The 26,628-nt window shown below is 35.8% G+C and overlaps 1 protein-coding gene across 5 annotated transcripts in view; it reads left to right on the forward strand.

Moving 5' to 3' along the window:
* Positions 1-26,628, forward strand: part of COL11A1 (collagen type XI alpha 1 chain) — a 205,414-nt gene that overhangs the window by 135,561 nt on the left and 43,225 nt on the right. For all 5 annotated transcript variants that reach the window (XM_023509793.1, XM_003784099.2, XM_003784101.2 and 2 more), the window contains 6 exons: positions 8,548-8,655; positions 15,083-15,190; positions 16,438-16,491; positions 20,094-20,147; positions 20,631-20,738; positions 25,346-25,399. In XM_023509793.1, the coding sequence (XP_023365561.1) occupies positions 8,548-8,655; positions 15,083-15,190; positions 16,438-16,491; positions 20,094-20,147; positions 20,631-20,738; positions 25,346-25,399 (486 nt within the window). The remainder of the gene's footprint in view (positions 1-8,547; positions 8,656-15,082; positions 15,191-16,437; positions 16,492-20,093; positions 20,148-20,630; positions 20,739-25,345; positions 25,400-26,628) is intronic.

Raw genomic sequence — 26,628 nt, forward strand, 5'->3', positions numbered from 1 at the left:
CAGGACACTGTATCCAGGAGCCGGTAATAGATGCCCAGGAAAGCACAGGCTTGCCTTCTGACCCAGGGGATTCCCTCACTGAGCAGATGTCCTAAGAGACAGTGGTAGAGGGACTGACCATCAGCAGAGGAAGGCAGCACAGCAGTTTTCCACATGTCACACATAAACTGGAAAAGCATTCTGCACTGATGTGAGCCCACCGTGTACACACAGATATCATGCTATGAATCTCTGCTTTCACCTAAAAGCTATATGTTCAAAAAACACAATCAAAGCAGGTATCTTCCCTGAACGTCACTCCTCCAGATATTTTTTCTAATATAAAACCATCCCACTGCCAACAGTTATTTCTCTGAAAATGAGGAAATTAAAACAAACATAAGAGTGTGTTTAGTAAAAGCCTTCTATCTCTCCCGCCACAGTTGTATCCTCCCAGCCTGGGGTGGTGGGAGGTAATATTGGAGCGAGTATCGGGCTGTGTGAGACAGAGCCCTGCTGCTGGGGAAGGGCGGGATTTCGCAGCTGCTGCACAGCTCTCTGTGCTCCTTGCCTTCAGAATATGAATCACCCAGTGAAAGTCATTAGCAAAATATTTATGTAGGTGTTCTCTGCGTGAAGGGTTAGGGAAATATCTACTCTGCTTATTGGTCCAAGAATATAGTTTGTTGGGTGGTGCCTGTGGCTCAAAGGAGTAAGGCGCTGGCCCCATATGCCAGAGGTGGAGGGTTCAAACCCAGCCCTGGCCAAAAACTGCAAAAAAAAAAGAATATAGTTTGTTGCTACTGTTTCTTGTTTTATTACCATTATAAGGTTTAGGAGGAAGATATCAACGGGTGTCAGGGAAGGGTCACGGGAAGGGACAACACCGACATGAAGTGAAGGTAACTAAGTAGAAAAATGTAAATTCCTCCTTTTTAAAAGCATGTAAAATTTCACCTGTCAGTTGAAAACAAGAGAAAAAATATATGTTTCCTGTAACTGTTAATATTCAGTAAGAAAAGGAAACTTAGGATAGTATGATCATTATAGTTCATGTAATTCTGTACATATGTTGCCTTTGGGAAAATTTTAATTTACCATGTATACATGGTTATTTTAAAATCGCAAATTAAAAAAATAATATTTCTATAGTTTTGGCCCTTTGGACATCGAGTTCTTTCCAGCTAAGCACTTTTGATGTGGAAAATGTTCAATATTGCTGTAGAGAGACGAGTATACAAACAGTTTAAAATGGGATTAATGACACCATGTTATGTGGGAAAAGCCCTCCCCTTCTAATGGTCAGCACTGGATTTATCATATAACCTCCTGGATCTTAATTGACTATTTTTTAAAATTTTATTTGTATAATTGCTTGAGATTTTCATATCTACTTTTGAAATATGTGAATATTTGTATAGTTCTCTGTCATCTGTTGCGTTCAGACCTTAATAGGCGTTATTCAAAGACCTTTGGCTGCATCACATTAAACTTCACAAAACCCTGATGACAGACTGTTATTTATCCTTATTTTATGGCCAAGAAAAGTGAACCATAGAGAATTCGCTCAAGATCAGAAAGCTAGTGGTTCCAGTGCTGGAGGGGAAAAATTCTATGTTCAATTTATTTAGTACTTGTGACATGCCAGTAACTACCCCAAGTGCTGGGGATCGTATGAAAAAAAACAAGCAAAACCTCTAGCCTTGTGAAGTTGATCATTACTCATTTAATCTGTACCTAAACCTAAGCATTCATTTTAGATATACTTATTTACCTGACAATTATACAGCCCTCTTTTCTCTACTGTAGCCAGCTCCAGAGCAATGCAAAAATTGTTATCACTATAGATGCCTACTCTTTATGGGAAAAAAAGAAAAAGAAAAAAACATTTGCAATGTGAGTTTCCCAAGGGCTTGTTCATACCATAATACAGTTTGCATTCACAGTGTCACAGGAGAGTAGATCCTCACTATATTTTCATTGAATATGTGAATGGGACCTTCTTTTAATATTGGGTTGCAATTTTCATTGAAAAAACTAAAACTTCTGGCTCAGCGCCTGTAGTACAGTGGTTACAGTGTTGGCTTCTTTTTCATCTGTGCTGAACTGTGAAATGGTTTGTGTTAATTCTCATTTTTAAGAATACATTGTCCCAGGGCAGCGCCTGTGGCTCAAGGAGTAAGAGCATTGGCCCCATACACCGAGGCTGGAGGGTTTGAACCCAGCCTGGGCCACCTAAACAACAATAATAGCCTGGCATTGCAGTGGGGCAAGAGAATCACTTAAGCTCAAGAGTTGGAGGTTGCTGTGAGCTGTGGCACTCTACCAAGGGTGACATAGTGAGACTCTGACTCAGAAGAAACAAGCAAACAAACAAAACTAAAACTTCTAGTCCTGGCGTGGTGGCTCATGCCTGTAATTCTAGCACTCTGGGAGGCTGAGGTGGGAGGATTGCTTGAGCTCAGGAGTTGAAGACCAGCCTGAGCACAAGTGAGACTAATTATCTACTAAAAGTAGAAAAATTAACCAGATGTGATGGAATGCTCCTTTAGACTCAGGAACTCTGAGGCCAAGGCTGAGGTTGGAGCATTGCTTGAGGCAAGGGATTTGAGGTTACAGTGAGCTGTGATGATGCCACTGCATGCTACCTGAGGAGAGAAAGCGAGGAAAAAAAAAAAAAAGACATCTCTAATGATTTAATGAAGAGTTTATAGGCTTATTCGTATAAAATTGGCCTGAGAATGTTTAAGTGAGACTTTCAAGTTTGCTGTATCATTTGCTTAATCAGTATGTCCCATCAGAGATTTTCACTTTTCATTTATAGATATATAAAATAAAATCACTTGAAAGCATGCTATTATTACAAATCTCTAGGCTTATAGATGTTTGACATAACTAATAGAAAATGAAATTGAAACTGCACGTTAGGACAGAAATATACATCGGAAAGTATCTCCTGTTGTTTCAAGCATTGTTTCAAAGTTTATGAGCTGTGACAAATCATGAGTAATATTTTTTAACTACAGAAAAGTAATATATTCTTGTTATTAATTTTAATACAGATTCCACAAGCAATTTTAATACAGGTGCTAGTCTGAAATTTAATCTTTGGAAAACTCCCAATGGAGAAATTTAAAAAGTTAAGCTTGTAACGAAAAGTAGTGTGTAATAGCTATAAACTATACACATTGTCGTAGAATCACAGAGCATGCACTCTTTACATGAGATACAATAATTATTTGAATTTGATATCATTTTAAAGTAATTTTAATAACAATGTTTTACCATAAATTTAACAGGCATTCTTCACTTAAGTCAATGTCACGAGTTATTTTCATGTAACATTTCAATCATACTGTGTTAATTTAACATATATTTCTTTTAACTTTGATACTGCATTTTCTAGGGGAAGACAATGTTCAATGGATGTTGCTGTTTTTCTGCAAATTTGGAAAATTTTATTGACGACATTGAGAGTCCAAATTTTTTTCTCAGTATGTTCGTATACTTAAAAACAGACAAAGGAATTCTAGTTATCTAATACATATAGTACATATGCTCTGTTATTGGGTAGTGTGGATGAAGAGAATGTGGAGACACTTGCCACACAAAACTCAGTGCCAAGTTCTATATTAATTGATTCAGAAACTAATTGCAGAGAACCTAGAGTACTATGACAGACTCCACGGAAAAAACTTTGAAAGGCATCTCATGCTTCTAATTTTCAGAGAAATACCATTTTTTGGCATGACGATTTTTACCTGGGCCTGAAAAAAATGGCTGGAATATTAATAGTACAGGAAAAGATCAAAAGCTTCCCCAGTCAGAAGATAAGTATGACCAAATATTTGGAGGTAAAAATGTGCATAGAAGGACAGTTAGAAGGTATTTTTGGAGAAAATAATTTTCTTTCTCTACTGAGAATGTGTGTGTAAGTATTTTTCTGGGATTATTTAGGGGCAATATACTCTTTTTCTTTTCTTTCTTTCTTTCTTTCTTTTTTTTTTTTTATTTTGCAGTTTTTGGCCATGGCCAGAAGATAAGTATGACCAAATATTTGGAGGTAAAAATGTGTTAGAAGGACAGTTAGAAGGTATTTTTGGAGAAAATAATTTTCTTTCTCTACTGAGAATGTGTGTGTGAGTATTTTTCTGGGATTATTTAGGGGCAATATACTCTTTTTATTTTCTTTCTTTCTTTCTTTTTTTTTTTTTTTTTTTTTTTTGCAGTTTTGGTTGAGGCTGGGCTCAAACCCACCATCCCCGGTATATGGGGCCAATGCTCTTACTCCTTGAGCCACAGGCGCTGCCCTGGGACAATGTATTCTTAAAAATGAGAATTAACACAAACCATTTCACAGTTCAGCACAGATGAAAAAGAAGCATTTTCCTTTAAAATTGAGAGTGCAACAAGATGAAAAGTTCTGTAATATCTCAGGGGTAGAATGGTTATCAAAACTGCAAACAGATCTTTGATGTTGTGAAAATTACAAATATATAAGTAATAGTAACAAGGAAAAGAGATTTCAAATGAACTGTTAATGTGTTTTAAGGCATATATGTTTCAAAGTTTACTCTGAAAAATGTAAACATCAAAAATTTTAAACACACACAAAGATGAACTGAGTACTAAGTTCCAATGCACTAAACGGATGATAGCGAGTGACTCCTTGGATAAAGAAGATAAGGACTTTCATGAATTCTTTTAAATTTGCTCATTTTAGAGAGAGGTTAGCCCAAATAAACGTGTAAATAAATGGTTACATTTCTTCTGCTTATTAAAATTCAATACAATTATATGAATTTTATGGTTACAATGAGTCAGGGTTTTTTTTTTTTTTTTTTTTTTCACCATTTATAAACTAGTAAGCATTGTAGGAATAACGTTGTAGTGAATCAGGGCACACAGCCTTACGGCTTTTACCTGAAAAAGGTACAGAGTATTCAGCAATTACATATGCAAACTACTTAGCAGTAACTGGAAAATAACAAATTCTTTTAATATAAGCTTCTGCTTCTTCGTGATTCTCCCCTTGTGTCATTCTGGTCATAGCTGTCAATTTCTACACATCTAGTGTGACATCTTCCTCAGGTCTTATTTGAACAGTACGACTTAATCAGGAAAGGAAAAAGAAAAAATTCATGGCCAGACAAATCAAAATTGCATCGTTTTTGTATAGCCATTAACAAATAAAATACCTCGGCATTTAAATTGGATGCTTATTTTAGATTAAAAAAATTGGGCAGTAATCCTTTTCTGAGATTTACAAGTAAAGTATTCAAACAAAAAATGTAATTCAGTCACCTTGTATGTACATTGATACTGGATAAATCCATCAGCTTTTGGATACGTGGAGATTTATCTTCGGGCGTTTTAATTTTAACCTGAACAAAACAGAAGAGCCTAGGTTCATTATGTTGTGTTGTATTGATATTTTTATGTTTCAAAAAAGAAGTAAGTGAGTTAAGAAATACATTTGCACTTTTAGTGAGTTAAGAGATACATTTGCACTGTGCTCTGAATTCAGAGACCTTGATCTTGCTCTTCTTGGTGTTGCCCTTCTTATCCCCTTTCTGTTCTTCCTTCCTATCCTCATGACTCACTTTCTTCAATGATTAGCACAGTTTCTTTTTTCTGTTGTTGTTGTTCTTTTCACTTCTAGACCCGATTTCTTGAATGTATAGGTTGGTGCAAAAGTAATTGCAGTTTTTGCGTTGTTGAAATTTGCCGTCTGATCCTAGAATACATACTTAAATAACTGTGTTATGTTATGTATCATTTTAATGCACATTTCTTGCTTTATGTTTTTTTATTGCCAGTTACTTATAACTTGCTGTTTATATTATATTTATTTTGGACTAGAAAAATGGTGTTAGCCAGAAAACGAATTCAAGTCATTTTCTTATTTGAGTTCCAAATGGGTTGTAAAGCAGCAGAGATAACTCACAACGTCAAGAACACATTTGGCACAGGTACGACTAACAAGCAAAGGTCCAATCGTACAATGCAGTGGTGGCTCAAGAAGTTTTGCGAAGGAGATTAGAACCTTGATGAGGAGGAGCGTGGTGAGCGGCCATAGGAGGTTGACAAAGCCCACCAAGAGCAACAATCGAAGCTGCTCGTGAGAAGTACAGGAGAAGTTGCCGAAGAACTCAATGTCAGCCACTCCATGGCTGTTCATTGTTTGAAACAAATTGGAAAGATGAAAAAGCTCAGCAAGTGGGTGCTCATGAACCAAATGGAAATCAGAGCAGTCATCCTTCTCAAGCGTCTTCTTCTCTTACTCTACGCAACAATGAACCATTTCTCCTTCAGATTGTGTCTTGTGAAGAAAAGTGGATTTTATACCACAAATGGCGAAACCAACTCAGTGGTTGGACTGAGAGGAACCCCCAAAGCACTTCCCAAAGCCAAACTTGCACCAAAGAAAAGGTCATGGTTATTGTTTGTGGTCTGCTGCCGGTCTGACCGTCTACAGTTTTCTTAATCCCAGTGAAACTGTTACATTTGAGAATTATGCTCAGAGAATGGATGAGATGCACTAAAAATTGCAACACTTGCAGCTAATATTGGTCAATGGAAAGGTCTCAATTCTTCATGACAACATCCGACCATGCATCACACAGTCAATGCTTCAACAGTTGAATGAACTGGGCTGTGAAGTTTTGCCTCATCCTCTGTATTCACTTGACCTCTCGCCAACCCACTCCCACTTCTTCAAGTGCGGCTCACGTGGGAGTGCTTCAGGGAAGAGTCATATCTTGATGTATTTGCTTTGCTAGTAAGAATGATTTAATAAGCTTAAAACCAATATTGAAGTATTAGTTATAAGTAGGTTAGGAATTGAATTAAGGAAATTATTGTAGAATATGGGCAAAGGAAAACAGAAACAGGAGAGAAGTGGATGCCAGAGATTCAGCACAACAGGCGCTGTTGGAGGTCTGGCGCCTTTAAAACTCAAGAAGCCTCTTGCGGAAATCAGGACTCTCCAGCCAGAGAGGTCTCTAAGCAGACTGACCCAGGTGGGCGGGGCTGCTCGCTCTAAGAGGGAGTGCTTTTGAGAAGTTAGGGTATGTAGAATGTTTAAACCTTGTTAAAGACAGCAAGATTTGCTCTGGACCAGAAAAAGGTGATAAAATATCTCTTTTCTTTTGTCACCTTGGTATGACCAGAATAGTCTGTCAAGAAACAAGGCTCTGAGTTTTAATCGCCACTCCTGTGATATGTGTGCGTGGCCTAATTGGGGTCTTCTGTGACATCCTGCGTCCCATGTTCTGTTTGAAATTAAGATCATAATCTCAACCTTTGGGTCGTGACCCCTTTTTAACAATGAAAACACATTGCAGCATTAGGAAGGTTGAGAACCACTGCCTTAGAGCAATAAAAGTAAATCCAGCCAATTAACGTAGTTAGTTAAAGAAACAGTTTAGTTAGAAAATGCAAGCACAGCTAGAACCATAATGCAATTGTTTGCCTTTCCCTCGGGAGATTTGTGGTTTAAACAATGGTGTATGAAATAAAAATGGAGCTGGCCTGGAGCAAGACGCTGCATGCCGTGTTGAACCCTATGAAGAAGGCACACTGCCTCCTGGCCTGGCTACTTCTTAAACTTTCTCCTTGTTTCTTGTTTTTTCATTGTTCTTTGTCCTCTTGTTTCCGCCAAGCCACTGGGAGGGAACTGTGGCATAGTTGGGGCTGGTACCCGACATTTAAGCATGACAACTTTTTGCGGGGGAAAAAGCTTTCACAACCAGCAGGATGCCAAAACTGCTTTCCCAGAGTTCCTTGAATCTTGAAGCATGAATTTTTATGCTATAGGAAGAAACAAACATACTTCTCATTGGCAACTGTGTGTTTTATTGATTAATAAAGATTTGTTTGAGCCTCGTTATGATTTAAAATTTATGGTTCAAAGCCACAATTACTTTTGCACCAACTTAAATACTATACTTAGAAAATGCTACAGTAATTTTTCTCTTCTGTAGTATCCCAATGTCCTCCAGCTGGTGAAATTATATATGTGTAGTTGTTTTTTTAATAAAAATATTTCTATATTATTAAATTGAATACATACATTGACAGAAGAGTAGATGTTTATTTCCTGAAAAATACAACTGTGACTGTACCCTCCTCTTTAGTATTTGGAATACTTGATTGATAAAAATGTAATTTTTGCACAACTCTTAATTAATCACACATAATAAAGAACATTTCCTGTTTGATTTTAAATATCCACTTCATTACAGGTGAAAATGCTACCTTTGTTTATGTTAAGATCAAATTTTACAATTTCTTTTAACTATATTTTTGGCAAAGTTTCTCTACATTTGGAGAAGTAATTTTTATCTTATCAATATTTTCCAGCTTCAACATCTGTGATTAATATTGGGGCTGAAAATTAATATCCAAAATGATGGGTACAGCTGTTCTGCTTTGAGATCTCAAAGTTGTCTAAAAGTTACTTTTACATAATTTACTAGATTATGAGGCTCTGTTGTTAAATACATGATTCTTAAGCCAGTAACAATTCATCATTAATCACAAATTATTTTTTTTCCTCTGTGCTAGGGCTCTCCAGGAGAGCGTGGATCTGCAGGCACAGCTGGCCCGATTGGTTTGCCAGGGCGCCCTGGACCCCAGGGCCCTCCCGGTCCTGCTGGAGAGAAAGGTGCTCCTGTAAGTAATGTCGAGGAGAAAATTCATTATTATACTGTTACTGTGCACAAGTGTGACTTTTTATTCAAGGATATTAGCTTTTCATATCCCACTGCATTCTCCCTGCCTATGTGCCTGGCATATGAACACAACTCCTTTTATATTTATAATGGGGAAAATTTCAAATTCAATTAAATGAGATGACTTTTTTCCCGCAGTTTATGAAACCCTAATAGCTGTGAGGGAGTTGGATATTATGAATGTAAAAAGCTTCTCATTTTGCTCCTTTAAAAAAATAAAATTGGGAGTTTTGATTAAAACTATACCTTGGTGCTTTATAGTAGGAATATGTGAACTTTTCATACCTCTTGTAATATAAATTCAATTCAAGCATTTCCATAGTCCGTAAATGAAACCCACAGAAAGTGGCAGCCCTTCTCCTATAATTTGAACTTGGATCTCCAGTGAGTGATATGGAAAACCTCTGACCAATTATTTCATCTTATATTTATTGGATTTTAACGTTTTTATATTTAAATGATTTTGGACTCCAGGCAGTTTACGTCGTTTTGGTTAAGATTTGTCCCTGATTTTTTATTTAATCATATTGATTTTTTTTAATTCTCTCATCTTGCAATATTAAAACACAAACTGATTCAGTAAATGTGGATAAAAAGTATAGGCTATGATACACAAAAGTATTATGTTTAATGCTTTTCAATTCTGTTAAGTCTTGACATATATAATTCAGTATAGGATTATAGTTCCAAATGCTTTTTCAGGTTAGCAAGTTAATTGCTTTCATTATCCATGCATTTTTTTTCTCATTATTCAATGCTATTATTCAGATGTTTCTGTCTTAGCTCATTTTGTGTGGCTATAACACTATACCACAGACTTCTGTAATGAGTAGAAATGTATTGACACACAGTTTTGGAGTCTGGAGAGTCCAAAATGGAGGAGCTACATCTGGCAAGGGCTTTCTGGCCACGTTATTTGATGGTGGGAGAGCAAAGAAAGAGTGAGAGAGAGAGAATAAAAGGGAAACAAACTCCTTTTTATAATGACCCCACTCTTGCAATCACGGCATAATTCATTCATCCACTCAGCCCTCATGGTCTCATCGCCTCTCCTTAGACCTCACTTCTCAACGTTGTTACATTGGGGATTACATTTCCAACACATATTTTTGGGTGACACCACAAAAGCAATTTCCAAATAAAAAATTTTAATAATAAATTACCTTTAGAAACATTTTAAAGAAAATGTAAGAATGGGGCTATACCCCCTGTGGGTGGAATTTTTATGTGACAGAAAAAGCACTTTTAATATGCTGAGAATTTTTCCTAAGGCAATATATATTTATATTGTGCTATGTACTGGGTGAAAATGGAAAGGAAATGGATTCAAATGCATTGATATATGTTCGTTTAACAATCCAAAACATATGCATCTAAGCACAATTCTATATGCATATAGAGAAAAGCAATATAGAAATTGAGAATATGCTATTTAGAGAAGTCAAGACTTCTGTGAAGATGAAATAGTGAATGGTGAGTTTTAAAGTGAAAATGACCTTGGTTTTATTAAGAAGAAAAATAATGAAACAAAGAGAAGACCATGAAAAAGCACTGAGAATCATAACAAGAAATCAACTTGGTGAGACAGATGAGAAGTTATTGACACGGCCCTTGTGAGATCGAGGATTTGGACCTGAGTTTTGTTGGTAGTTGAGGATGTCATGACTAGGGGAGGCAGAGAAGGATTCCTCATCTATCCTTACTCAGCCATTCCCACCACCTCCAACTGCAGTGTTCATTCCGTTTTCTTTTATTCAACAAATAGTTATTTAGAATAAGTGCTGGCCACTGTGTTAGGTAGTACTTCTGAAGGAGGTGTCTACTTAGGGATAGTAACATAAAGTGGATATAAGACTCCTGGGTAAAACTGCCCCTGGATATCCCCGAAAGGTCTAGTAATAACCGGCGGAGATGACAAAATGTTAATTGTTAACTATAGCCTTTTACTTCCTTCTCATCCCAAATATAAATTTTTGGTCTTACTTCCTCTAAGCAGCTTTTTAAATAAAAATATTATGCAGTTATCGGCAGGTTTATGCTTCCAAATAAAAGACAGACAAGGGGCCTGTGGAAGGCAAGTTCTTGGTCCACATACCGTTCAACTCTACGTCTTAGAAGGGAGAATCAGGAAAACAAGCGTCAGGAGTATTTATTGACATATTTATAGCAAATCTATGGCTTAATCAGGATCCCAAATTAATAGGTCAGATTAGAAACTCTTAGAGGTGGGGCTGGAGAGCAGGTAAGAAGAAAGGAGCTAATAACCTCTTTCAGATTAATTGCATTGATACAGTATTTTGATAGGGAAATGATTCCGAAAGAAACCTATTAACTGTGTTGGAGAAGTAATGAATGCAAGGATTACAAATAGGAATCTGTGTTACTTAAGTGTCTATTTGGGGGATAGTTGTAGAAATGACGGTTGGGGAAAGGCAAGGAAATCCAAAATACAGTGAAGTCACTGCAGTAATACAAATAAATTAGACAACGGTAGTTGGAAAATTAGGCTCCAAATATTCACTTATAATTTCAAACATATATTTGCAGAGAGAATGATCAGTGGCAGGATTGTAAATCTGTCAATCGATTAGAATTAAAGTGGTGTTTTGAACCATGAGGGAGGAGAATGGAAATCTGGACTCTTTTTTTTTTTTTTGCGGGGGGTGGGGGGACACAATCTCCTTTTGTCATTAGGAGACATCATCACAGCTCACTGCAAACTTAAACTCCTGGGCACAAGTGATCCTCCTGCCTCAGCCCCCTAAGTAGCTGGGACTACCAGCAGGCACCACCATTCCCAGCTAGTTTTTGTAATTTTTAATTTTGCCTTCAATTGGCTTTTCAATCTTTTTAAAGTTTTTTTTAAATTTTATTTTGCTTGCTTTCTTTAGTTCTGTCTTTTTTATGGAGATAGAGTCTCATTTTGTGGCCCCCAGTAGAGTACTGTGGAATCATAGCTCATAGCAACCTCCACCAACCCTTGGGTTTAAGTGATTCTCTAGCCTCGGCCTCCTAAGTAGCTGGGACTACAGGCACCTGCCAGAGTGCCCGGCTATTTTTTGGTAGAGATGGGATCTCACCCTGGCTCATGCTGATCTCGAACCTCTGAACTCAGGGTAATCCACCCTCGGCCTCCCAGGGTGCTAGGATTACAAGCCTGAGCCACCATGCCCAGCCTACTTTTTGTACTTTTTTCAGAGATGAGGGTCTGCCTCTTGCTCAGACCAGTCCTGAACTCCTGCCCTCAAAGGATTCTCCCATCCTGGCCTCCTAGAGTGCCAGGATTACAGGTGTGAGCTGCCCTGCCTGTCCCAGAATTCATTCCTTATGGAAAATAATAATGGGTATGAGTATTGAAAGGATCCACTAAGAGAGAAAAAGAGTCCATGATTATAGATGATACAGATAGATAAAATCTCCAGAGGCAGACCATCAAATAGGCCAAGAGAGAAAAGAGTGCTCTTTTGTTAGATGTTGTAAAAGATTGTGAATACTGGAAGCAAAAAGAGACGTTGAGATTTGACTTGCAGACATACATGATTTTAGGATGCTTATAATAAGACTCAAAAAGAAAGTGAACAATGAGGAAGTGGAGTGCAGCAGGTGAATGTGGGGCAGGGAGCCAGAGGAAGAATGAGCAGCAGGTGGAGGTGGTGGAGGATGGAACGCATGCCTCTCCTTACTGTACTGTACACGTATTTATCTGCTTTACCAATAATAAGAAAAGAATCAGCAAAAAGTGAGGGAATTAAGGAAGTCAGACGAAGGCTGCCTACTTGGAACCAGAATTGTCTTGGGAACTAGCTCTATCATTTGTTTAGTTCGTGATTTGGGTTATTTAACATCAAAACTTCTCTTTTTTCATCTTTGAAAGGAAGATAATCAGTATTTTGTGAGGAGGAGGTAAAAATTATGACTCTACACCACTTTGCAGAATTGTGATAAATGTTTGGAATCAGCAGCAGCAGCATGTGAACCAGAGTTGCCATCAAGAAGGATGAAGTAATAAAGCAAAAACAAACAGATGAATGAGCTTTTCAGTAAGGAGGGATGGCTTTGGGAATTGTAGTAACAGTTGAGGGTATGAGTAGAGGTTAAATGTAAGACCATGCCACATCAAACAAGGATATGGCAATGTGTGGCTCTCTATCAATTTTTAAGGTAAGGTCTAGTTATTAATGTACATGGAGGGTCAAAGTGGTGAAATAAAGACTGACTGCTTAAGGCAAGATGGATGTTTCCAGTAGTTGCTTACGTTGTGGGCCAACAGATACATAATGTAGGGAGAGTTACGTCACCTTGAAGCGTTACAAATGGCAAATCTAAATTTAGAGCCCTGTAGGTCAGCTGAAGGATTTCTTCTGACTCCACACAGCCCCAGGATCAGAAGTAATAAATGGTAAGTGATTCCTGCCTGGAGATTATATGTGCTATAATGAAGGCAGATGAGAATCTATTGGTCTTATTTACAGACATTCTTATAAAAAAGAATTGACTTTTGGAGTTAAGAGTAGCAGGAAAATTCAAATTAAGAGGAAATATGGAAACAGCTGTTGTGTATAAATCAGCAAAGTTTACTGTGAACAGCCCAGCACATCTTAGGAGTATAGATAAGTATCATATTTGACATAAGAAAATAACTCCAGAGTGACATCAGGGTATACTTTACATGATAATTACAGTGTATTTTAGAAAAAAACAAGAGAATATGAAACTGGGCAAATGATAAATCAGGATAAACAAGCTTTTTTTATAGATATTTTGTTATTTTTGTTTTCATTAATTAACTAACTCAACAAATGCTCCCTAAGTGGCGACTTTGAACCACAGGCTAAGGTTGTATAATGGAATGTGAAAACAGACACATTTCCTGCCCTGACACTGCATATTGTTTGGTGGGAAATTAGATAATAAAGAATTGCTAAATTATTTAATGTACTTAATATATAATTACAAACTTGGGTTATTGATCTGAAGGATATGCAGTGCTCTATGTCAGTTTATAGCAGAGACCAGAGTTAGAATTGGGGTCTTTCCTTAGATAGACTTTTAAGGCAACATGTAAAGGATGAGGCGGACTTAACTACGTGAAGGGGTCTCACGGGAGCACACTCAGGCCATGTGACAGGAGGGAGTGACATCAGATTTAAGGGACTGAAAAAAAAGATCTAGATGGGTTGAAATGCAGAGAGCAAGGGTTGCCTGGCCATGTGCCGTTGGGCAGGTAGGCGAAGCCAGATCAGTGGTAAGCCACGCTGACCTTGGCCTTTATTTTAGGAACAGAACAAGTAAATTGACCCCAAAAATGTAGGTAATGTCTCTGGTTGGCTCTCTGAATAAATGTGGGGAAAGATAGGAGTTATATTTGGATCTTAGAGCAAGGATACGAGTATCTTGGAATAAGGTGTCAGTGATGGAGATGAAGTGAATATATTCAAGAAATAATTAGGAGATAAAATATGTGAAACCCAGTCATTGTAAAAGAGCAGGAGAGGAGGGGGGAAAGTGGGAGAAAGGAAGGTATCGCAAAGGCAGGGCATAATGAGTTGTAGGCCACCCTCTTGCATAACAAGAACAAGCAGAACCACTGAATGTGATCTAGAATACCGTCTTAAGCCGAACGGGTGAATGTTAGGCCTGTTAGAAAATAATTTATCTTAAACTTTGAAGGGTTGTTTTAATCTACACAGGTTGTCTTCATTATCAAGGCATTCTTTTTTTTTTTTTTATTACACATATAGGTACATTTAACAACAGGAAAATGATACCATTGTCTAAAACTAAACAAAAACAAAAAGTTAACAGCCTTGTCAGGTAGCATCAGTAAAAGCAACAGTAATTGAAAATATCAAAATCTAGAAAAATCATGAAACATCTGTGGAAAAATAGGAAAGAGTTACACAGAAAAGACAACTCATCAAGTTGGACGTACGAGCAAATGCATTGTGTGATTTTAAAGCCTGGGATCCATTACCCAGGGATGTCAGTGGCACTAATGAAAAGGAGGAGACGTTCAGCAAGTTCTTGCAAGCAGCAGGCATCTAATTTGTCCATACATAATACTTGCTTACAAACTACATGGTTGAAAGAAAAATTCAAAGCTGAGTCCTAATTATGTTTGTGGCCCATAGCCTGAGATTCAACAGATCATTAAAAAAAGACACTTTTCTCAGTTGCTAATGAATGTGGAGATCTTTGGTGCTGTCATTTGTTACTTGAAAATTTTTTATTAAAAACATTAAGCAATTACCTTGTCAAATTCAGAAGGGAGCTTATGGCTGTGATAGCTACGCTTCAAAATTAGAATCAAACAGCTAATTTTTAGATTTCTTACATCAAATTAATGATATGTTGGCTTTCTGGTACAGGGAGAAAAAGGTCCCCAAGGCCCTGCAGGGAGAGATGGAGTGCAAGGTCCTGTGGGTCTCCCAGGCCCTGCTGGCCCTGCCGGCTCCCCGGGAGAAGACGGGGACAAGGTCAGTATTCTTCATTTATGTTACTAAATCTTGTGCGAAAGTATGAGGTTTTTTTTTTTTTTTAAGAATGATGGAATTAATCTTTTTAAGATGAGATGCCAGATGAAAAGTTAGCTTTTTCAAAGTTTCACAAATTTTCCATCAAAGTTTTGTTCAAAAAGTTGACAATTAGTATATAGCCCATAAAACACTATGTGGTTTATCAACAGGAAATTGAATAAAAGAATGGCAGTGAAAAATATAGTCAATGCCAACATTTGTTTATTTTTACAAATGTCCTTATGAAATTAATATAAAAATAATTTTGTGTATATATGAACTCTTATGTTTTTGATAGTAGTGTACACAGCGGACATTTAACAATGAATGACATAATTACTTGATAATTGCGTTATCTTTTACCAGCATAGAACAAAAACTCTAATCTCTTGATTCCAAATATATAGCTGAGTTGTCACGTTTGAACCTAATATATTTTAGTATTTTTTAATAAAATAATATGAAAAACTTATAAACCAGCACTCTGATAATGTGCATCATTTTAGCCTTTGGAAAACTAGGAGAAAAGAAAAGTAAGTTTTGGTTAATGTGTGATTATAGTTTCTATGAATCAATGTACTTTCATTATCAGCTTATAATAGTTATATTTGAGACAAAATTGATATTTTAGTTATAAATCCAGGTGTAGTATTCCTTGACATTAAGTTGACTTTTGTGTATATATTATTCAAAACTAGAAAGCTAGAAGCAGAAGGAAACCAGAATTTTATTTTTTTTCTTAATTTTTATTAAATCACAACTGTATACATTAATGGGGTACAATGTGATGATTTGATATACAATGTGGAAACGCTTAAATCAAACCAACATAACCGTCACCTCACTTATGTATTTTTGTGGTAAGACATTGAGAATACACTCTTAGCTTCGAAATGTACCCTTGCATAGTGTGCAATAAGTGAGACCCCTCCAGAATTTTGTATTTTCTTCTTCTTTTTTTTTTTTTGCAGTTTTTTTTGGGGGGGGCGGGCCGGGTTTGAACCCGCCACCTCCAGTAGATGGGGCCGGCACCCTACTCCTTGAGCCACAGGCAGCACCCCAGAATTTTATATCTTCAACATTGACGTTAAACAGTGGCATGTGATTATATTAAAGGTGAAATTTACCAATTTGAGCATAACAGAGACAAGGCAGTGTCAGGTGTGACATATTAGAGACAATTTTTAACTGAAATCTTCCAAATACAGGGTGAAATTGGTGAACCTGGCCAGAAAGGCAGCAAGGGTGACAAAGGAGAAAATGTGAGTTTCCTGCTTCTTCCTGAGAGAACATTATTTGTTAACGGCTTTTGTTTGGGATGTTTCTATGTAGTCCTACTTACTGAACTAGCCAAAGCTTCTAATGTCCATACTGTATGTTTTCTGTGGGTATATAATCCTGTACAATGCTGTGAGATTTTCAATTATGTAATGAAGTAAATTGTGATGATTATAGACCAACATTTACAAATCTGTGATTGCAAATGAAGGAATAATATAATAAAATAGTCTTTCTTTTTTTCCATATGATCATGAGAAATAATATATATATATCAAAATTAATGCCACTGCTATATTCTATCATACGTGCACACCAATTGAAAAATCCGTTCTCATATACCATAAATACTTGTTTTAGAGTTTTTCTCTAAAATCATAAAACTATCAAAGCAATTTTGATTTCTCACACAAATGATGTGTTCACTCTTGCCTCTATAAATGTTTTCTTTAGTCTTTTTTACTTTACATCGTCTTTAAATAAATATTTAAAAACTGTCATCCCTTTCATCCTGATGGATGATAATAGTCTCATATACTTCACCTCAGCACTTTCTTACTAAAGGACATAAACTCTTTAAAGAACATCTGCGGACATTTAGTTTTTTAAGTTCTTTGTTTGAATTTTTTCTTTCTTTAAGTGTTCAAGTTTGTTCTCCAATAGAAATGTGCAGCATACCGAGATATGTCCTAAAGTTATTTATTTTTTATCGGTAGAGAACTTCATACATCGTTTCTAGAAATTTAATTCTAATAGATTATTATAGTTCTATCCTAGGATACATCTATCATTCAGATGCTTTTAGCATTGGAATTCCTGCATACTTTAACACATAACTTTGAAAAGAAGTTTTATTAGAATTGATTGGAGTTTCAAATTGAATAGTTACCAAAGTCCTCAAAGAGATGAATATTTAAAACTAAAATGATAACCCTAAAATCAGAATAGGAAGAACTTAAGGGAATTGCAGTATCTAATGCACAATAGGCTCTTGAGTGATTTTTTTTATCCAGTGTAACAAAACCTTAGAACAACACTGATAGTCTGGATACATGCTATAAAATTATAACGAGCTATTGTGTACAGAAAACTAGCTGGATAAGTTTGATGCAACTGGTATTGACTATAAATTTACAAACTCTAGTATCGGCCTTAGTCTGTTTGTGTTGCTGTAAAGAAATATCTAAGGCGGGGTAAATTATAGAGAAAAGAGGTTTATTTAGCTCATGGTCTTTGGACTGTACAAGAAGCATGGTGCTGGCGTCAGCATCAGGGAGGGTTTTCCTAAGGGCTTTTGTGCTGCATGAAAATATGGCAAAGGCTATCAAAGTGTGTGCAGGCGGGCGCAAAGCGGGGCCCAATTCTATCTGCATTGTGCCGTTATGACAACCCACTCTGAGTGTGGCAGGAGGACCTAATATGTTTCCCTGGGAAACAATCCAGTCTCCACAGAAGGAGGACTGACTACAGGGAGTCTTCTATGAGGGATTCACCTCCTGACCCAAACACCCGTTCGTAGGCCTCACCTTCCTACTGGGAATCAAATTACAGCATGAGGTTTCCTGGGGACAAATTAAAATACTACAGCAGTAAATGACTTTCTTTAGATTTCATTTAGATTTCTTAAAAATAAGTAAATACTTCTACATTAGATAAAAGGTATATTTGAAGTTGTTTGTATGTCAACAACATGATTAAACATAACCGAGCGACTATTATTTAAGCCAGAAGTTCTCACACATTTTTGCCTCGGAACACATTTATACGCCGAATATTTTTGAAGAGCCAAAAGCTTTCCCCAGGTGGGTTACTATGATATAAATTAAAATTGTGATACCTTAATACTTATGTATGGAAAAATTGAAAATTAAGAATAATAAGTCCAAGGCACTTTTAATAAGAGATTGCTATATTTTTCTCAAACCAAAAATACAGTGTGACTAGCATTTTAGACATTTTTGTGTCTGGCTTAGTAGAAAAAACTTTATTCTCATACATTTATCTACTTCCAGCTATAGTGATATGTTCTTTTGTTTGAAAGTATGAAGAAGATTCAAGATCATCAAATTATGTAGTTATAAAAGGAAGGAGCACTTTGAATATATTTTCAGGTCAATTTGGATACATTCTGATTCTGCATCAAAATTTGATAAGTGTCAGTTGCAATATAGAATCTGAAATAAAAACATTCAGTTTTTTTGCTATGACATAAACATCCCTTAGCTCTCTCTGGCACTTGGACTAACTTTTTCATACATAGTTTTGCAATATCTTTTCACTAGACACTTGGAAAATATCAGATGACTGGTAAGATCTTCAAATTATTGACATATTTTAAATAGAATATCAATATCTTTAAAACAAATTGGAAATTGGGGATGCCCACAATGGAAGATGTAAGATTTCCAAAATTCTACCTTTTGCCTGGAAGTTTAAATTTTATCATTGACAGTCAATACCATCAGATGTTTCCATCAAAGTCTCAGGATTCCTTTTTCTTCAACAGCATATCTGCCAAATTCCCAAGTTTAGATGATCATAGTGTTTTTTTTGGTCAGCTGCTGTTTCAAGTAAAACATGTTTTGCACGTAAAAGGTGATATTGCAGGTAAAAGTTCAGCTTGCGATTCAGCTGGAGTCTCAGGGCTTTTTGAGTCAGGCATTGAATCTCCCCAGGAAGCAACAGTACGTCGAAGTGTTTTTCCACTTTGTCACATGCCAGTCAAAAAACATGGACTCCAAGTCAGTACTTTATAAAATTAGGAACTTTCAGGCTTCATGAAGAAGATGAAGTGAACAGCTATTTCTGGATTGATCTTAAGGACATTGTTATGAAAATGTAATGAAGGCTGTTACAGAAGGTAGCGACAGATGTGATTGGTGCTAATCACCAGCCATTTTATCCACCTGTGTTTTGCAGCGCTAGCACAAATGTCTACACTAAAGACAAATTTGGCAGTTATGATAAGAAATAATACAGTCTAAGGGCTTTAATTCATACAGTCCAAGGACTTCTTAATCTTTTATAATGCCTGACGAGTTATTAATATTTTTAATGTGTCTTGACATCTAATGTTCAAAATAAGGGGTCCTGTTAAACTTAATATATAATACTGAGTTTACATGTATGTGCATACATGAAAATTACAGTCATACATCACTGCTTTCCGTCTGTGCAGAATCATCAGACTCTTATTCATTTGGAAGATAGTTTACACATTTTTCATGTTATCCTTCCCATTCATTTGTATCCCAGCAGAGAAGTCTGTTATTTTGAATGTTTTCAAGTGGGAATCTTCAACTTGATTTATGTTGTCAGAAAAGATATTTTGAAATATCTGCATGTTGCGGACAAAGTGCTTTCAATAAACATTTGTAATTAATTTCAAATACGAAAGTCTTCGTCTCAAGGAGTAAAATAGGAATGCTTGGCTGCTCTAAATGCAAAAGTCATCTAAGCGATGTTTCTTCTTTTCCTAAGAATGTAAAGTTGGTTGATAGATTTCAAACAGCCAAATAGTCTGCTTTGTATAGCCAAGGCTCTTCTGGCGTAAATTGCAAAATTACTGGTTTTTATCTCACTGCAGGGTCCACCGGGTCCCCCAGGTCTTCAAGGACCAGTTGGTGCTCCTGGAATTGCTGTAAGTAATCTGTTCAGCACATCTAAATCCTTGCAGCTTCCTGATTAAAGTTACGAACTGTCCTATTCAGTCGATTTTGTGAGGTAGTAAGTTTTGTTTGTATCCTTAACATCGAATCCGATTTAAATCATCTAATATAGCTAAACAAGCTGATTCTTTAAAACACATCATGAGTTCGTTTGAAACTAGGTAACACCCAGTTGAGATGTAATAATACATAATACATCTTGAACATTATTTTTCCTTATTAGACATATTTTACTTCACTGATCAAATCAAACTCATTCGTACTCTAGAAGCAAAGGAAGCACATGAAACAAATCATGGTGTATTTGTAGCAGCGGGTGGGAACTTAGTCCATTTTTAACATAGTTATTCTCCAATTGGTCTCCTTGGATTCAGTTAGAAACGGCCACATTTTTATAACCATATCATATTGATTTTTCTAGGTTGTGATAATTTTTCTTTTTTTCTTTTCTCTAGGGAGGTGATGGTGAACCAGGTCCTAGAGGACAGCAGGGGATGTTTGGACAAAAAGGTGATGAGGGTGCCAGAGGTTTCCCGGGCCCTCCCGGTCCCATAGGTCTGCAGGTAAGATGCTGTTGGTGTTGTTGACTTCATCACTGTCTGCTTTTCACACCAGGTATTTGGGTGCATGTAACACACAGCATCTTTCTTTTGTTCTCTATAAGAACTTTGGTACAACATAACCTATATAAGAACTTGGTTATAATTTAACCTATATAAGAACTTTGGTACAATTTAACCATAAACATTGCTTTACTCAAAGGTATATCTGAACTTCAACTGCTCTTTATTGAGATTTATTAATTTTTCTGAAGAAGATATATCTGCCCTGGTTCTTATTTTTGGAGTATGTCTAGTCCGTATGAGGTGTTCAACCTCCTTTCCTCTCTTCCGTTTGGTTTGAAAACAGAGACTACTATCCTACTTAAGTCTGATACTTAAAAGTAAGTCATTACAAGAATTCTTTCTAGGTCTCACAGCTAGAAAAGTTAGCAATTTGTATCCCAGCAATTTGGGTAACAAAAATTACAAGCAATTTAAGAAAAAGTGTCCTGCTAGTAGCATCTTCCAACAGCAAGGTCTGAACAATAATAGATTTTATAAAATAAGCAAATTAGCTGTAAATTGATCATTTAAAATAGCTTGTTATTATAAATTACAATGGTCATTTTATTAACCATATTCAGGAAATAAAATATTAAATTATAAAACATTATAGGTGAAAATCTTTTGCTCATATGTGTCTTATAACAAGACTTAAAGCAAAATATTATGGAACAGACATCTATTCTGGGTTGTTTTCTACCTTCTGTTTGATGTTTGCTACTTCCTATTAACTTTGGAGACATCTAGCTTTCTTCTTTGAAAAGATTATAAAATTTCGTTCAAATAATATTTAGGTACCCTATGGGTGTAACTTAAGCTGAATTAGCTAGCAGCTTTTGAAAAGATAGACTAAGTCATCTAGTTCACTAAACCCCCAAATCTGTGAACTTGTAAAAAAATATATGAAAGTGGAACTTAGATAAGCTTAATATTTATCTTTATTTTCATAAATAAAATCACAAAAGTGTTGTGTCTTGTATTTTTAGTAGGTTATTAGGTATGTAATGGTATATAAACACCATATAATGAATAATGTAATTAAAATACTCAATGGATATTTAATCAGTGAACATAATATTCTAATTGTCTGCTTTTATTTGATTTTTGCTTTTAAGGCCCAAATAATTTCTTTTAAACTTGGAAAGTAAAAACTGCCCTGTCAGATTTGTTGTGTTTAAGTTGGCTATAGGCAATGATAACTAAGCAGTCGTCAGTGTCACGTCCCAGTGCGCGTGAGAAGCACACGTATTTGAGAACAGCGACAGGACATTCAAATTGGATTGCCAATGGATACATTCGTATTCATTTTCTGTTTTTCCATTTAACCGATCACTGCAAATCCTATAAGGCTGTAATTTAGAAACTTGGTTCTCTTGATTAAAGAAGGTACCTTGTAGCTTATATTTATAAAATATTCAATAAAAAAAATTATCTTCATTTCCACAAAGTGAGACATGTGCTCTTTGATGAGGGTTCCTCAAGAAATCAGTTCATTAAAAAAAATTGATTACATTTTCCCACAGCTACCTCTTTAAATCAGGAAACCGAAAAGATGCTAATGTAATTAACGCGTTCACAATCGCATCTGCATGCTTTAATTGAGTCTTCACTACAGAATAGATATTAGCAATTACAGTAGATATAAATAATAATAATCTAATATTAAGGTTAAATGAGTTGATTTTTCAGCTTGCTACATGCTATTCATCCACACGTGAAGTAGATATCTATGTGTGTGTGTGTGTGTGCATTTATGTGTATATATATATATATTATATGTATATAAGATGCATAATGAAGTTTCTTGGCCTAAACTCATTTTTGATGCATCATTTAAGTGACATTATTTTAAATGGAGAGACCTCAAACCAGAATCTGTCCGTGCATAAATTTCTCCCTTGGAGAAAGTTAGGACTTATGAAAACTGATTAACACTGGACTGCCAATCAGCATGTTTAGTTTCCTGCAAAAAGAGAATTTGACTTGTTACATCTCTATTAATTTTAATAGTATGAACATTCTGTCTTAGCCAACCGAATCTATCATCAAACTTAATTAAGAGGAAATAAGTATTTTCATTTGTTCTATTGTTAGATTCCTATGGAACTAATTATATGTGTAAAGAAAGATGACAGTGAAGATTATGCTTGTAATAAAAAGAAAACTGTGAGGGCCGGTGCAGGGGCTCACGCCTGACATCCTAGGGACTTCGTTTTTAATTCTATTAACTACCATCAGATGATGTTAACAGTTTGGGAAGTGCATAAGAGGATAGCAGTTTCTTTTCTGAGAGAAGTTTTTTCTTTCCTAAGAAAAGAAAAGAAACTGTCAATTGAGAAAAAGAGGAAACACAATTTATTGTCCTTTATAAGTTAGTAATTAATATTTTCTCATAAAGAAGAGTATGACACATTTTAAAAGTTTGTAATTGTGCTCAGCAAAGTGTTCTCTTTCTCTACTGGGAGTTAAGTGGATTTACTGGGTCATACAGTTTAGGGGGTTTATTACCTACATTTAAAAAATGAAATGGAGCAGAGTAAAGTACAAAGGTGGAGAATAAAAATACCAATGACTTGCATTTAGGCAAAAGGGTAGGTAGGTATTGCTTTTTGAAACTCAAGTTTCACTTATTTTGCATGCATATGGTTTGGAGGATTAAGTAAATGTATTTTTTTATAGTGGTCATGGTCAAATAATTTTCAGCAACTGCATCCAGTATCAAGTAGTCAATAATATCATTTAAGTACTGGCAGTTATCTAGAGCTTTGTCATTGCTTGTATTTTATTCTAAATAGATTGCATCTGAAGCTCGGCGCCTATGGCTCAAGGGGCTAAGGCACCAGCCGCATACACCTAAGGTGGCGGGTTTGAATCCAGCCCGGCCTGCCAAACAACAATGACAGTTGCAACCAAAAATAGCTGGGCATTGTGGCCGGCGCCTGTGGCCCCAGCTACTTGGGAGGCGGAGGCAGGAGACTCACTTGAGCCCAGGAGTTGGAGGTTGCTGTGAACTATGCCACGACACTCTACCCAGGGGGACAGCTTAAGGCTCTGTCTCAAAAAAAAAAAAAAAATAGATCGCATCTGAAATACTGTTGTACATTAAAAATGAATTGTATAGGAACTGCAAAATGTATATAAATAATTACAACTCTAAAAACATAGAAATGTAAATAATCTATACTTCTGTACTATTAAAAATGATTAGCAAGTTTACTATTACTTCCAATGATTATCATGCCTACTTTGTATACTTGTCTTGCTGTTAAATTGATAAAATGCATTTGTGTCTGCTTTTTATTACTTGACACACATGATAGTGTTGTTTAGATAATAAGTATCACAGTGGAGACCTGTAATATTTCATTAGTTAGTATAACAAAATTTGCTTAGCTCTTTTTTCTAAGATTAGACATTTGTAATAATTGAAACTTTTCCCTATTATAGGTAGTAGTGCAAAAAACATTTTAGCAATTGTAGCTATTTCTGTTGGTTGATTTCTTAAGACTCTTTCATTTATTATTCATTCAACAAGTATTTCACTGACAGTCTACTTTGTGTGTGACCCTCTGCTAGTTACTAGAAGTAAAAATTGACACTTAAAAGATGACTGCCCCCAAGTAGCTCAGGATTATAAATATGTGAAGAAGTGACATGAGCATATTTTATGCACATAAGCATAAAATAAGTGACATAGACATATTTTATGTACTAAGCCTTGTTGTGACATGCAAGGGAAATCTAAACAATTTTTCATGGGACAATTAGAAAGATCAAATAATGAATCATGAGGAAGTAAAATAATTTTCTCATAGACATGGCAAGGTGAAATTTGAGTGCTTCCTCTCTGTCTGGGTTTATACTATTCACAGGGCCTCTCCTTAATAGCAGCTGCAGTGCAGTTGAAGATAATCAACATGGATTTGAGAGAATAAAAGAAGTATGATGTATTGGCAGTACCTGTGGCTCAAAGGAGTAGGGTGCTGGCTCCATATGCCGGAGGTGGCGGGATCAAACCCAGCCCCATCCAAAAACTGCAAAAAAAAAAGAAGTATGATATAACAGAGTTCATGGCTTTGTGGAATTTTAAGATCCAGAAATGGAATTAGCAGGTCAAAAATTCAGAAGATATTTATAATCCTGGAATCGTATTGGAATATTTATTTTCTAAAGAGTTTCACCAAATGGGATGGATCCTAACTATAAAACCCTCACCTGAATAGAGTATTTTAAAATAATTTGAACCCAGATTTTTCAGAGCTCTGAACCATAACAGGAGAACAAATAGTTAGGTCTTCCTAAAGTCCCAGATCAAATTATGTATTTAGTTACTACAAAAACAAAAGTATCATGTAAAGCACAAATTTTATTTGTAAATACATGTTTAAGATTGTATCATGTGCTCAACCTGTGCATTATATGTATTTTAACAAAGATTAGTTTTTGAATTTTAATTTTCGTGTACTTGACTTTATGTTTAATTTTCATTTTATATTGGAAACTTATCAACCACTTTTCAAAATACACGAGTGATTTTTTTTATTTTTCTTTTTTAATGTTTTTAGGGTCTTCCAGGCCCCCCTGGAGAAAAAGGTGAAAATGGGGATGTTGGCCCCATGGTAAGTTTGAAGGATGTTGTGCCGCTGTATTCCAATGCCTCTTCTACGTCGACCTCTCCCCTTTCTCCCATACAACCTCCATGTGCGACCACTGAATATTAATATTACTCTGAATATCTTTCTCTTTCTCACATTGGAGTAATGTTATTTACATATATGGCATTCATGGGTTTGCAAGTTGTTTCATATTATTTCTAAGTACATATTATTGAGTATTGAGGTGTATATGATCAACTGCCACATTTCACTTATTTCTTAGTCTTTGCCTCTGGATTTTAATCTGGAGCAGGAAAAGAAGAGATAATAGTCCCATGGGACTTGTGTAATTGGTCAATACAGAACTCAAGATGAGTTGTACTTTGACACAAATTCATAATTTAACAAAGAATTAATTGTAATTAGAATGCTATGAGTTATAATGATTTGCATTTATTGAGTCTGGCTTTCTACTTTAAAACCTCAACTGAAAATTTCCAATACCTGTAATTCTTTATGGACCGCTACCTTAAGTAAGGAAATACTTAGTCAAGGTAATTACAGTTTTTATAATGAAATATGATAGATGAATGTCTGAATTTCTCCTTCCCTTTTATTTCCCAAAATTTTACTTCTTTCAGAATATATATTTTGAATTTTAACTCATGTTAGATTTTATTTTCTTTAGGGATGATTGCCTAGTTCAATAATATTCTTTGAAGTGATTATTAATAAAACAAAATATAAGAAATGCCTAATAAACACTGGTAATTCAAATAACTGATTAATACTTCCAAGCAGTATCAACTACACAGCAAGCTCCATTCTAAATATGGTCATTGTGGCTCTCGGAATCATTGATGCATTCCCCCTGGTCATATGGTCATGGGTAACCGTAGCAAATCTTTTCAACTGCGGCTTAAGAATAAACTGAGACTTAAAAAGAAAATGGCATTCACTATAGACTGTTTTAATCACAAACAGGTAGGTAGAGAATTCTAGTCATCAGAAGTTTATAAAATGTACCCCAAATTGATTTTAGTTGCTATTATTTCCAATCCTGCCATGTAGACCATAAGAGTTCATACACAGAAAAGCAAAACTACATACTAACAAAGATAAAAACACTTTCCTTGAGTTAATGAATTCTAATCTACTCAAGCACCATTTCCTGTTTAAACTTTGTGTTGCCTTTTTAATCTAGCTAAAATAGTTGTAGTTGCATTATGAATAAATTGTACCAGATTGTAGCA

Source organism: Otolemur garnettii, unplaced genomic scaffold (genome assembly GCF_000181295.1).
Source record: "Otolemur garnettii isolate 467f Iridium unplaced genomic scaffold, OtoGar3 scaffold00010, whole genome shotgun sequence".
NCBI classification, from domain to species: domain Eukaryota; kingdom Metazoa; phylum Chordata; class Mammalia; order Primates; family Galagidae; genus Otolemur; species Otolemur garnettii.